The following is a 13,080-nucleotide window of genomic DNA, read 5'->3' as shown; positions in this document are numbered from 1 at the left end:
GAATGCACTGAACAAGAGTGGACCCAGGACTGACCCCTGGGGGACACCACTAGCTACAGGCCTCCAGCTACGCTCTGTGCCACTGATTACAACCCTCTGAGCTCTTATCATTTCAAATAATAATCCGCCTCTAAAAGCAGTAGGATATGCTGTTGTTTAAATAGCAGGTACTCATGGACCAGAGACAGCAAGTCGGTTCTCCATGTGTGTTTAAATTGTTACTGGATCAGGTCCTAGATTAATAAATACTACCCGGTTGGTATTTGGAAATTTACAAAATGGAGAAAACTAGAATGTCTTGTTCTTGTGTTGAAACTGTGATGAATGCTTTTTGATTTGGAAATGGGTACAACAGTAACACTGTCCTATCTGTCCTAGTGTTTTCGCATTTTCAAGAGAGAGAACTTAATGCTCTCCATCAGTCACTTCAGGTCTTTAAAATCCTGATTGCTGTGGTTTAAGCTTTAAGATTTTCCTGTCAAAATTATAATGATATTGGACTCCTAACCACTTAATAGTCCCTCTTTATAGGAATAGGGATGTCGAGTTTTACATATGTACCTTCAGAACTAGAAGTTAACAAAACAGTGAGTGTTGCAAGGAGACACAAGTTACCGCATCTTTGTCTTCAAGTGCCTTCTATTTTGGGCGTAGCTAAGTTTTAGCTGTAGATCCAATTGCGGTAGGGTGAGTCCACACATACTCTATGTAATAAACTAATTAATATTGATGTCTGTAATAGCAGATTTGAAGTGTGATAAACTTCAGTAGCAATCTGAACTTAAGGTCAGATTGGTCAGGAGGTACTTAAGGTCCTCAGCAAACGCATGCAGGACTCCTTGCAGTCATGCTACCACTTTCACTGCTACTGTTATCTGTGCTGCCAGCTACCTTCCCCTCCCTGATTGCAATTGTTTTGTTATACAAACATATGTACCCTTTTTTTTGAGAGCAGACTTGCTCTTCCTGATGTTACATGCCTTAAAAGACCTTAAAATGACATTTAAAAGACTTTAAAAAATTTTAATATGAAAAATGCCATTTTTAGAATGATAAATCTAGCTTCATTCAATATTGCATAATCACATTTGGAAAAGAAAAAGGAATTTTTTTTCTTTAGCATATAGGAAGGAAATTTGCGGGAAAAAAAAGGGAACGTTAGTAGTGCTTATCAGTGAGTACATGAAGATATATAACGAGTATGCCAAATTTTATGCTGGATTTCATTTTAAGACTGTATAGAATTATCTTGGTGGAGCTATGCCAGAAATCACAATGTTTGGTTATGTTTTTAACTTAAGTTAGACCATGCCTAAATTTTCAAAATGGTGTTACTAATCTGTACTGTGCAAGTAATTCTGTTTTTCTATATTAACTCCTGGCTTTGTTACATTTTATAGGATTTTAGATAAAAATATGCACATGTTGAGCTCACTGGGAGATGAGCTATTTGGTTACGTTTCAGACAAACAGCATCTGACTGTTCTTCCTAGAGAGGAGCTTTCCTTGTTGTTAGCAAATCCATTTCCTCCTTTTAAATTGCAAATGAAATAGTACAAAGAAGAACAAGGAACATCATCAGGCTGATTTAACTCTTAACACCGGCAAAATGTGACCTTTAAACCTTATTAGGCCAGAAGGTTTGAAGGGGAACTTAGAGGAAGGGTACAGTTTGACCCTGGAAAGCAAAACCAACTGACTTAACTGCTTTCCTAGGAAGAAGAATATGCAGAAGGTTATGTAGCAGGTCAGTGCAGGCAGCTGGAAGTAACCACTTCTTTCTTGGCTCATCTTTTCTGCTAGAAACAAAACTGAGCCTACCAGACACTCAGCCCAGAGTTTTCATTTTCTGCGCTCCTGTGTTTGCTTCTCTGTGGTATAGTCCACATTTCCAGGTGGCCAGAGTATTGCTGGATCTTTCTGGACAATTATATAACAAAGCTCTTGCACTGTGTTGAAGAGCTTATGCTAGTAAATGGAACCAAAAAAGAGTTCTGTGGCTGTACTACTTTGGCTGTTAAGCCTTACGTTCACCTGTTAACTCTGTGCATGACACTATGTTTGTTATGAGTACAGTTAAAATAAACTGTGTTGTCATTCAGAACCTTGGAAAAAACTAGGGAAAGGAGAAACTCCATTCGTTTTGGAGTAAATTGCACCTACTTTCAGGGAAAAGAGAATTCTTGAGCTCTCAAACTCTACAGAGCAGATGCAGGGGATACTGGTGCAGCTTGCATCACCCCCCAGCCGGGGGACCCGTGGAGAGAGAGCTGCGCCCGCTGCAGCACCCCTCGGCAGCCCCGGCCGGGGCCTTGCAGGCAGGAGCGTACCGCACCCTGGGCGGCGCAGAAAGAGAGAGGTGTCATCAGTAGTTTGCGTACCAGTGCTAGTTAGATAAATTCGTTTATATTCTATCTTATCCATTTATCTTCTCTTTTATTCACTTTGTGAAAAGCATACTTTGCCACCAAGAACTTATTTTCATGTAGTCTTAGCCATCTTTTAATGTTAACTGATTCTCTTTTCTCCCCACATCATTGCATGGTAAATAACATACTGTTCTATTTTATTTTACTTTATTTTTGCAGTATATCAATTACACGAGTCACAGCAGACATCTCGCTTGCCAAACGCTCAGTATTAAACAACCCCAGTAAGCATGCGATAATAGAGCGATCTAACACAAGATCAAGCTTAGGTAAGTACGTTCAATGCTGATATCTACAAATTGGCTGTAAAGTACGCTACTCTCAATTCATGTCTGTAACCTGAAAATAGCCTTCTCTCTGCGGTGAGAAAATCACGATTCCCGTAATTCAGAAACTCTGGCAATAGAAGTCATTTTTAAATCATTACCCGTTAATCTTCATATAGCATTTATTTTGGCTTAGCTAGCTTATGTTAAGTTTTCGTATTTTGCCGTTTTCTGCAGGGGGATGAAGTAGCCATTGATAAGGCAAATAAAATCTGAGGAGATGAAGGTTTCAGAATATCGAAAATTGTATGGATTTGTTTAAGGAGGACAGAATATTATCTTTGATATTATAGTTTTCATCCATTATCTTTAAGATTCCTGTGATATCTTTTTATAGTTTATAAATTTTCTCTTGAGCACTAAATTGCCTTAGACACGAAAAAAATTATTAAAACACACTTCCTCTGAATTTAGTATCAGTTTAAACTAACGCTGAAGTTTGTTTAAAAAAAAAAAAAAAGGATGGAGAATGGGAGACGTTTTTAAGAAACTATATGCCTAGATTCATGGCCTGCATATTTGTCATCTTACCTAAGTCTCTTTGTACTGAAGCTTGTCTAGTTGTGTGATTAACCATTTATTAGCCAGAAAGAAAAAGAAAACTGGTTGGAAAGATCTGACTCATTGTAACCATCTGCAGTACAGCTAGCTACAGTGGAGCTTATTGTAAACTCTCCTCAGAAAAAAGAAAAAAGAAAAAGACTTTATGGTCACTGTTTCTGAGGACCGATTTCAGCATTTCCTCTAGCACGAGGTGAATTTTATCTGAGACTCCACCAGCTCCCTACCGCACGGTCGTTCACAGTGCAGACATCTGAAGTTAGCCAGGATGAATCCCACCAGCAGTCTTCACAGACTCATGCTAGGGCACTCAGCTGAGACACAGGACGTCCAAGTTCAAGTCCTTCTCAAATAAAAAGAAAGAGAGACTTGAACCCGAACATCCCTAAATCATTGGTGAATGCTCCAGCCAGGGCTTTGTTATTCCAAGGATGTTTATTTCTCTCAGAAGCCTTTGTGAGAGCTTGGCTTCATCTTGACAGAGCAACATATTTTGAAATCTTGTAACTTTATGGAACAGGAAAACAGCCTCATTCACCCTAGTGAAGGGGTCCTTATTTATCAGTTTACAACAAAGTTTGTGAGTAAAACTGTACAGTGACTGAATATTTAACATTTGCATAAAATAGTTATCTGCCTTGGAATATTCTACTCTATCTTAAAAATTTGACTGCCGTATCTTGAACACTTGCTTTTGAAAACCCTTGCTTTCAACTATATGGAGAATGTGAATCTTTACTTAAAAGCAATGTAATGACTTCCAGATAGGTCTTGGTTTGACCTTTTTCATGTATCAGAATGTAATGTACTGTAAAAAAGTAATGTATATTTTTATACAAAAGAATATTCTTCTATGTGGATTTCAGTCCTGTGGCGAAAGTCAGTTTAATAATCTAGAGAAAAGATGAAGTGTTATTTATTTTGACTAGAATTGAAAATTGATAATAAAGATGGAGGTCATCCAGTCATGGAACATAAACAGAATCATGGTGATTCATTTCCCAGCCAGAACATCCAAGCAAGAGGTTACAGAACTGTACAAATATATGCAGCAGAAAAAAGTATATCATCTGTTCCCAAAGCTGAAATATTTTCATATGTGTAAAACAACTGTCACAACAATATTTAGAGGAGAAAAAAAATCTATAAAATAAATAAATTCAGCCTAATTGTTTATAGGAAAAAGTCATCCATTTTTCGCTATGAATTGTTCACTTACATCTCAAGGAAGACTTTGGTCTTTCACATAGCAATGCCTTTTCTTTGGATCTCGGTATATTTTGGAGGAAGTTGTTTAAAATGGCCGTGTCTACAGAATCTCAATTGGAGACATCCAAAAAATGATAGTGTTTATGTATATATGTGGGTAGGTAAATATGACAATTTATTTATTATAGCTGAGGACTGTTATTAATATTACCTGAGATTTCTTGTTACAGATCTGGTATTCAATTGCTTATAAGTGTTCTGAAATTAAATTGGTTTATTTTGAATTATTTTGAATTATCTTGGGAACTATTAGTTAGAGCAACTAGGTCATTTTTAGCAATGAAGTTAGGACAAGAATTCATTTTACCCATATGAGAATATTCTCAAAACCTTTTTTCAAAGCTCTGATACTCCCATGGTCCTAATACTCTAGCAGTATTTGGTAGTGAGCTGAATTATGTTTGAATTATATACTTCTGGGAGTTTTTATGAAAATAATGAGAAAACTTGAGCAAATTATTATAAGCCTTACTGTAAGTTGCAGTTAACATGCTGAGCTTTACATCTGAATTCCTTAAAAATTCTGCTGTTGCTAGGCAAAGTCCAGTAATGATGCTGAGCATAACCTGCCTGCAGCGGATTGGATCAGGGCAACGAAACAGAACTAAAAGCTGGAAGGTGCTCGTCTTTCAGCTTTCAATCCATACTTCCTTGTGCAACATGGAATAAGAAGATGTTTAATTTAAAGATGCTCAGCTGGGGAAGTAGATGGAGGGGCTAAGGAAGAAGAGGCAGGAGGTAAAAACGCATAGTGGAGAAGGAGGGAATTACAGAGGAGGAGCTGGGAAAGCTGGACCAGGTGGAGGAGCACCCTGAGGCTCTGGGGTCCAGACTGAGGGTGGGATCATGGGAGAACAAAAGCTAGCCAGAAAGGAAGCCAGGGAGGGAAACAATATGGTAGCAGCGGATTGGGAGTAAAACTGAGATAGGATAAAGAGTCTGGGAGGCAGAAAAAGGGAACCTGCTTGGATAAGGAGTCTGGAAAACACAGTGCAAGGGTGAAAGAAAGAAGATACAAGCAGCATTATAGCCTATTCCCTTGCAGAGCCTGGGATGTATCTTAAGGAAGCAATAGAGTCGGAATCAGAAAATACCATTGTAGTCTGCTGGTAGGTGTCATCTCCAACCACTTGTTTTCCTAAAGAAAATGACAGCATACTGCTACTGTGAGTTCTCAGTTGGCTTACGTAGCAGAGGTAAGAGGCAGTAGCACACCATATAGTGAAATTTTTATTTTCAGTTTGTGTGAGCAATTTGCTATATTTGTAAGTCAACAAAGGTGCCATTAAACGAATATTTTTAGGATTACAAACTGAAGTTGTGCAATATAAATGTTAGGAAATAGCAGAATAAAAGTTAACTGTGCAAAGTCTTTAGTACTGCAGCTGATGTACACTGTGATTCAGTCTTTGCTTAGGTGTTTGCAGACTATTTTTCCACCAGTCCTCTGCCTCAGTATTTTTGCAGAATGGACCTATTCATGGTGGACCTATATTTTTAAAAAGCACAATATAGGATTTTTTATTTAACTTTCTTTTTGGCAGAAAAATTGATTTGAGGAAAACTTTTTGTGGCAGTAAATCTGTCAGTTTTCACGGGGGAGATTTCTGGGATCCCAGACAGAAAACTCGCTCCTCACCCAGCTTCTACCCTCAAATGAGCTGAGACCTCAGTAATTAAAGCACATCTTTGGGACGTAGGACACCCAGAGTCAAATTTCTGCTGCGCCTAATTTGGAACAAGGGAACTGAATTTCAGTCTTAAACATATTAAACACTGGTCTGTCTCTTTTGGTTGAGCAAATGTTGATTCTCTGTACAAAGAGGTAGCTTGCAGACCACATGGCAAGGCAGTAGGTAGCTTCTTGCCACCTCTGACAGCTCTGTGCCTGGGATGACCCTCCCTCCTTCTGCAGAGCGCCTCCCGGGAGCGCAGAGCAGATGGTGCCCGCGTTGTTTTGCCGCTTGCGGCTGGGGTTCGGTTCGGCGCTGTCCATGCTGGTTATTTACACCTGAATTTTTACAGTGGTAATTATTTTTTCGGATTTTCTGCATGCCACACCCGTGATTTGTAGACATACTAAGTATTGTGGCTGCAGCTGAGATTTTGGGCTTTGAACCTATTAAATGCTGAACTTAAATGTTCTGACTACATGTTTTCCTGTCAAAAAATAATGATTCATTAAAATCAACATGTTGCATGGTAATGCATTGGCTTTGAAAGTGCAGATGGAAACCAGGCAGTTCTTTATGGGCTACTGGAACTAATGTTGGGTACCTTGCCAAATTTCAGATTTGTGGGTTTCCATTCCCCAGAATTCTTCTCATTTGAGACTGTCCTCTTCCACTTAACTGAGGAGGTTTTCTTTTGCTTCCCATACTAGCTCAAAGGATTTTTCTCTTCTCTCAAGACAGTACTGACACGATGTGCTGATAGTACCCAGGAGCATCAGGAATGTCCTGAGTCATAAGGCTAACTTTAAAAGAAGCTTCAAGGTTACATTCCATTGTAGAAGAAACAGAATCTCCAATACTCAGAACTTCCTGTAGGATGGCTTCCATTTTTCTACTCTGAAATTAATTTTTAATATGGTAATTACTCTGAAAAATCAGGCACTACAATTCTGAAAATGAACACTCCAAATTAATGATAACTTGTGATGATTGTCTTTGTGATTCACTTTTCTATCCAGAAAATAAAAATAATTTCAGATTCTCACCTAGATGGGTTGTTTCAAAGTGAAACATCTGACTGGAGCACTGCAAAACCGTTACAGGGAGTTCCATTAAAAAAAAAAAAAAAAGTCCACACAATTCTGTTTTCAGAGAGGGATTGGAACAAGGTGCTCTAAATGAGCCGTGAAACACATATTTGATAATGAAAAGAAAGTAAATGATTCAATAGCTGCTTATCAGTTGACAGTGCATGGAGTTATGCACTGATTGAGACAGCAGGCCTACAGAAATCATGCTATTATGTGTTCCTGAGAACAGTGTCTCATAATACAGACCCCAAAAGATTTGATTTACAACAGCTATCATTCTGCCTTAGCATTTCCTAATTTCTAAGTATTAGCTTTGCAACCAAATAATATTTACTTTTAATATAAGTTTCAGTCATAGATAAATCATTGAGTAGAGACTCAGGCTACCTTAGTTCTTTTCTAGTATCTGCTGCAGATCTGCTGAGCGGTCCTGGCAAATGAGTTCTTTCTCTGCTGAAAATTTTCCCATTTATAAAATAAGAGCAATCGGGACTTTCCTACAGATTACTGCAAAGAAAAGCCAGAATTTCAGCAGACACTGAATCTGTTGCTCCTTTTTGTCCACTATATGTGCAATGACTTAGTCCACTATATGTGCAAAAATCTTAGTCCAGATTTACAGAAATAGTATTTATGATAAAAAAAAAAAATACAGGTTATGGTTAAATCTCATTCACCTGAAAATCAGTCCCATTTGGCTTAGTTAAATTTCTGTATGCACACATGCCATTTGCAGCAACTGCCGAACCAGCTTTGTGTTTTTACTGCATTTCTTTGTCAATATCAAGGACCCAAACCTTGTTCTTGTTGTTTCTGTGTATGTTACACTTGTTAAAACCTTACCTCATGCTGCATGTACAGGAACCTGATTGTCTTGGCTTTTTCCATTCTTTGCTTCATTAATGCTCTCCCTTTCCAGATGTCTTGGGTATGTATACACGCTTGCAAATTACTTTTCCTGCTGTTTTGTGCTCAGTGCTTTATTATACCTCACAAAATCACTGTGTGTTTCTAGTAACTGGCTCACTGATAGACAGAAGCCAGTGCTGTACTGTGTTGCTAAGCCTTTTTAGAAAAATCTTGCAGTTTTCCATATTTATTTTTAAGTAATTCTAAAAACAAAGTTGAGATTGACAAGTAAATACTAAAGATTCGATTTTCAACCGTAGATTTCTGAAGTGTGTGCATCTGATCTGCATATTCTAACACAAACATGTAAATGCTGATATAAAATATGTCATTGTGTCTTTAGTAGATTGATTGCAGTCAAATGTCTGTGAATTTGTTTATCTGCTTTGTATACTTAACCGTATGTGCATATGCAGTAGCCTGTCAGGCATTACATGCACCCAATTTGCATGTGCAATCAAGTGCCTACCTTTGGAAATTTGCCCCTAGAAAATGTTTAAAGTTCCCACTCACATCACTAGGTTGATATCCCAGAGTTATGTGTTCGGAAAATGAAACATGCATAAATTCTTGCAAAAATGGTAATGGACTATCAGTGCAAATTTCAACCTTGTATTTTTATTTTCTTGGTATCTGGGTTAAAAGCCAGTAGAATGCTTGAAACTATGGAAACAATCTTATATATAGATATATGTGTGTATACACACACACACACACACATATATTACAAGTCTTCTGTTGAAGAAGATAATGTCATTATGTATTCCCCATGTTGGGTAATTTAGTGGCAGATGTTGTATATGATATGTTTCAACTAAATGCTTCCCTGATCATAAAATAAAAATAAGCTTAAAAGAGTGGTAGCTGAACCTAATAAGAATCCTTCCCTACCTATAGAGGCTATGGAATAGGAATAGGAAACTGGGATTTGACCAAGAGTGTACTTCCATTCCAAAGTCTCAAGGATTTAATATAGTGCAACAAGAGGAAAAAAGATGATCAATTTTTCAAGAAAATTCCCGATTGTCGCTTTATAATGCATATTCAAGATACCTGGGACAGAAGGCCAGAACTATCACTTGTAGGCATTAAATACTCAGATTTGGTAAAGTAATCTGCTAAACCTCAAGCTGCTTTGGACCAGAACGATGCTCAAACATAGCAGCCAAGAGCTTTTGGGTTATCATGAGGATATAGCCATGCTTCTTTTTAGACACAGGCAGCATGAAGATCCTGAAGGTATTACAAGGTATCAGCCTCACCTGTCAAAATGTTCTTTTGTTCTTTACCAGCCCTGATTTCGTTAGCATCTAAGAGCAGTGCCTGTGTAATAATAAATTCTCCAGGTAGTTCTGCTTTAGTTCTGTACTACCTTTCCCGTATTCTAACGTACATCTACTTTTTTGATGCAGTATTGAAATTTCCTGAGTGCTTCAAAAGGACGTACAGAAAACACCCAAATTCTTAATTTCTTTCAATTAGGCATAGTCCCAGGAACATTTCACTATACTTTCTCATAGTACTGCACTGAAATACCTATGATTGATAACTATATTGAAACAAAATGTGTGCTAGCAACAAAGCAACATAGTAATGTGTTAAAATGAATTTTAAGGTCATAGATACATTTATCGTAACTAACATACCTGGAAAGGTGAATTACATATTTTTTAGCAAGTTAACTGTTTACTCAAGAGCACAATCTGCTTCCCTTAAAAATATGCACACCTGTAGTTTGAATTGATCCAGTAGTTTTTCTTTCTCCTAGGCTCACAGAACTGATAAAAAAGTTGGTGCCTGTGTCCTCATTTTATCCAGGACTGAGGGTTTAGGTTGTTCAATGAGAATGCAAAGAAATCTTGGTTTGTTTCATTTTCTCAGCTAACAGCGATATGAATTCATAATTTCCATCTGCATGACAGAGCCATGATCACCTTTATGAGGGCTGTCAGTCACTCCTGCTGAGTCTTGTGCGCTTTGCATAAAAATCAAACATTTCCTGGAGAAGGGATGGGAACTCATGTATTTTACATCCCACTCTAAGCACCAGGCTACAGAGTCAGTATCTCTCCCTCTCAGTTAATATGTAAATGTTTCGAGTGGCACACTATCCACAGGAGGGGTTGAATAACCAGTAGTGTAACCGTTCCAGATCCTATTTCTGAAAAAGGCTGAACGTTTTTATTTATGTTTGTTCTGAATAAAACAGCAAACCTAGGGCACACGTGTTTAGCATCAGCGTATGGAATCTAATTGTAAGAGCCTATAGCTCATCTGCACTGAGTAATGAGTCGTGATGCAGAAATATCCAAGTTAGTGCCAGCCTGAGGTGACGATGTCCGTTATGAACTATGCCGAGTTAATGGCTTGGTGCCCTGAGCAATATGGATGTTAGCCTGGTTCTTTGCCCAGTCTTACTATCCCAGCTGCTCGCTGATAGAGTGTAGTGGAGCTTAATGAATGGGTGCAGCGCTGCACTGCTCCCCTGCCTCCTGGTCTGGAGCAGCCGCGGCTCTACCTCGCTCCGTCATCTCAGGGCGGCTCCTCCCTGTGCTCTGGTCTCTGCTGCAGTCCACTGATACCAAGCTCCTCTGTTTATAGGCCTAAAAACTTCCAGTTTACACTTGGCATAAGAAGCATCGTTCCAATAGTGCTGTTGTTTTGATAGTCCAGAAAAATAAGGGAAGAAGTAAATATTTTCATGCGCTATTCAATATTTTTAAATGATCATTGTCCAGCTGCTAATATGTTTACACTGTCTGTTTCCTATTTTCACGTAATTGCACTGTTGCATTTCATGACAATACGTTAGTCCATTATAAATACATCTTGGTTATGCTGAGGTTTCCAAACATGAAACTGTATCTTTAAATATTACTTGGTTGTCTGTGCATTCAAGGCCACCTGAATTATGTCCAAGACGAGCCTTGAGCAGACAGAAAGAGAAACCTAGTATTTGCTGCAGCACCTAACCCTGCAGCTCCCCTTCTGCAGAGCCCAGACATGCTGAAGCGTGCCAGCCTTGCGCAGCCAGACATACGGCCTTGCTGCAGCTCCTTTCCTTTCTGACAGGTGACTAAACTCTGCCTTAAACCTCTCAGGAGCCCCATCTGTTAGGAGTGAGTAACACATGCAGCCACTTTCACTGAAAAATATTATCATCATCCCACGCCCACACCCCCTTTTTATGTAACAGGCGAGCGGTTAAGGGATTTGGTTGAGACTAGGGAAGTGCAGCTGTATTCACAAAACTACGTTTATGTTAGCCATTTGATTAAAAAAAAGTGTATAATCCAGGTACCCTCTGGCTGTTTGCCTGATTATTAGAGAGTTTAATCCCCCTTACTTGCTCGCACGCCCATCCCAGACTTTGGCCCTCTTAGCTGGGTAGTGTGAAGGGGAGCGCAGAGGGCACTTGCCTCTCTGCTCTGAGAGGCTGATTCCTCTCAGTCAAGCTCATGACTTGCTTCTTAATCGGGAGATGTTTTGGGCATAACTCAAAAGTCATCCTTTGCGTCTCTTTTTTTTTCTTTTCTCTTTTGTTGAGTTGGTTCTGTAGTATGACCTTTATCATTTTTCAGTAAGTGCTCTTTTCAGTGCAATACTGTCTATGTGCTTTTAAGGCACTGGGGAAGCGCAGCATTTTTTTTCTTTACGTATCTATTTTAATCTGCATCTGGATGCTGCCTTAAATTTATACTTTTTTCCTTTAATTATGTTGATGGAATTTAAAGATGAACTACTTTGAAGTCAGTATACTTACATAAAAGAATTAGTATAAGAAAAATGTAGGGCTACTGATGTCTCTTCTCCTCCTTAATTTGCAAAATTATTTGTTTGAAAGTCATTGGTGCAAGATGTTGCCAGTCATTTTTGTAAGACAAACATACCGATACTGGTATGTTCTGTTAATACTACACATCTCTAACATCAGGAGCTCTGTTTAAAAAAATAGAACGCTTTGTCCCTATGGCTGTTGTAATCCAAGCAGAAACTTAAAAATCAGTTTAGATTAACAAAAAGTGCTACAGATACCAAAGGCAAGTAGAAGGGGTCAAATGGAATAGGATGTCAAAGTCATACTGTTACTATACTCTCAGTTGATAATATGTGAACTTCTTAAACATCCCTGCTGAAAATCAAAACCTTTTTTTGTGTATTAGCGTTATTTTGTAGTTTCTAATTTGGCCTTTGCAGCCCAGAATCTGAGCAGCTGCATGGTCATTTTGCATCACATCCCCATCATGAAACTGCCGTCTCATCAGGGTCTTCCTAAGGCATAGTGCTAGTGTAGCCACGTATCTGTAAAGCTGGGTGTCCTGACTGGTGTGTGTGATTTCTGCCCAAGTTTGAAGGAGGGCTGTGTTTCTCCACCTTTGTAGCAGAATGTTCTTTTATCATGGCATTGTAGAAGTGACCCGAAACTCTACGTAACTCGTTTTGTGGAGTTATTAGTGAATCGAAAGAGAGGCAGTGCAGTGTTGCTCTGTCTTGGCTTTTGCTTTAGGTGAGACTATTATAATGAACAGTTAAATATTTTTGCCTGAAATTCACTTGGAAGGTCCAACTGGTTTAAAAAAAAGTTGTCAGCCCCCATAATGGAACAAGCCATCTGGCATGTGCGGATGTCATTGCGTTGAATTTCTGTTCATTTCAGGGTACGGTAGAGTTACTTGGAATTAACAGATAGGAGTAAGAGTAAATGCGCAGTGGTTAAAGTTGGCTGGGAGAGCTGTGCTTTTCTTTTCTTAGAGTTGATCTTCTGTTGCTTGAAATAAATAACTGAGTGCTCTGATCATTCAAAATATGTGTTTCCTTTCTG

General features: G+C 38.7%; 1 protein-coding gene across 6 annotated transcripts in view; it reads left to right on the top strand.

Moving 5' to 3' along the window:
* The window catches only part of CACNB2 (calcium voltage-gated channel auxiliary subunit beta 2), a 265,965-nt gene that overhangs the window by 234,345 nt on the left and 18,540 nt on the right, over nucleotides 1-13,080 (top strand). For all 6 annotated transcript variants that reach the window (XM_068934622.1, XM_068934621.1, XM_009673671.2 and 3 more), the window contains one exon: nucleotides 2,589-2,698. In XM_068934622.1, the coding sequence (XP_068790723.1) occupies nucleotides 2,589-2,698 (110 nt within the window). The remainder of the gene's footprint in view (nucleotides 1-2,588; nucleotides 2,699-13,080) is intronic.

This window comes from Struthio camelus, chromosome 2 (assembly GCF_040807025.1).
Source record: "Struthio camelus isolate bStrCam1 chromosome 2, bStrCam1.hap1, whole genome shotgun sequence".
Classification (NCBI taxonomy): Eukaryota; Metazoa; Chordata; class Aves; order Struthioniformes; family Struthionidae; genus Struthio; species Struthio camelus.
This window is presented reverse-complemented; position numbering and strand designations above follow the sequence as displayed.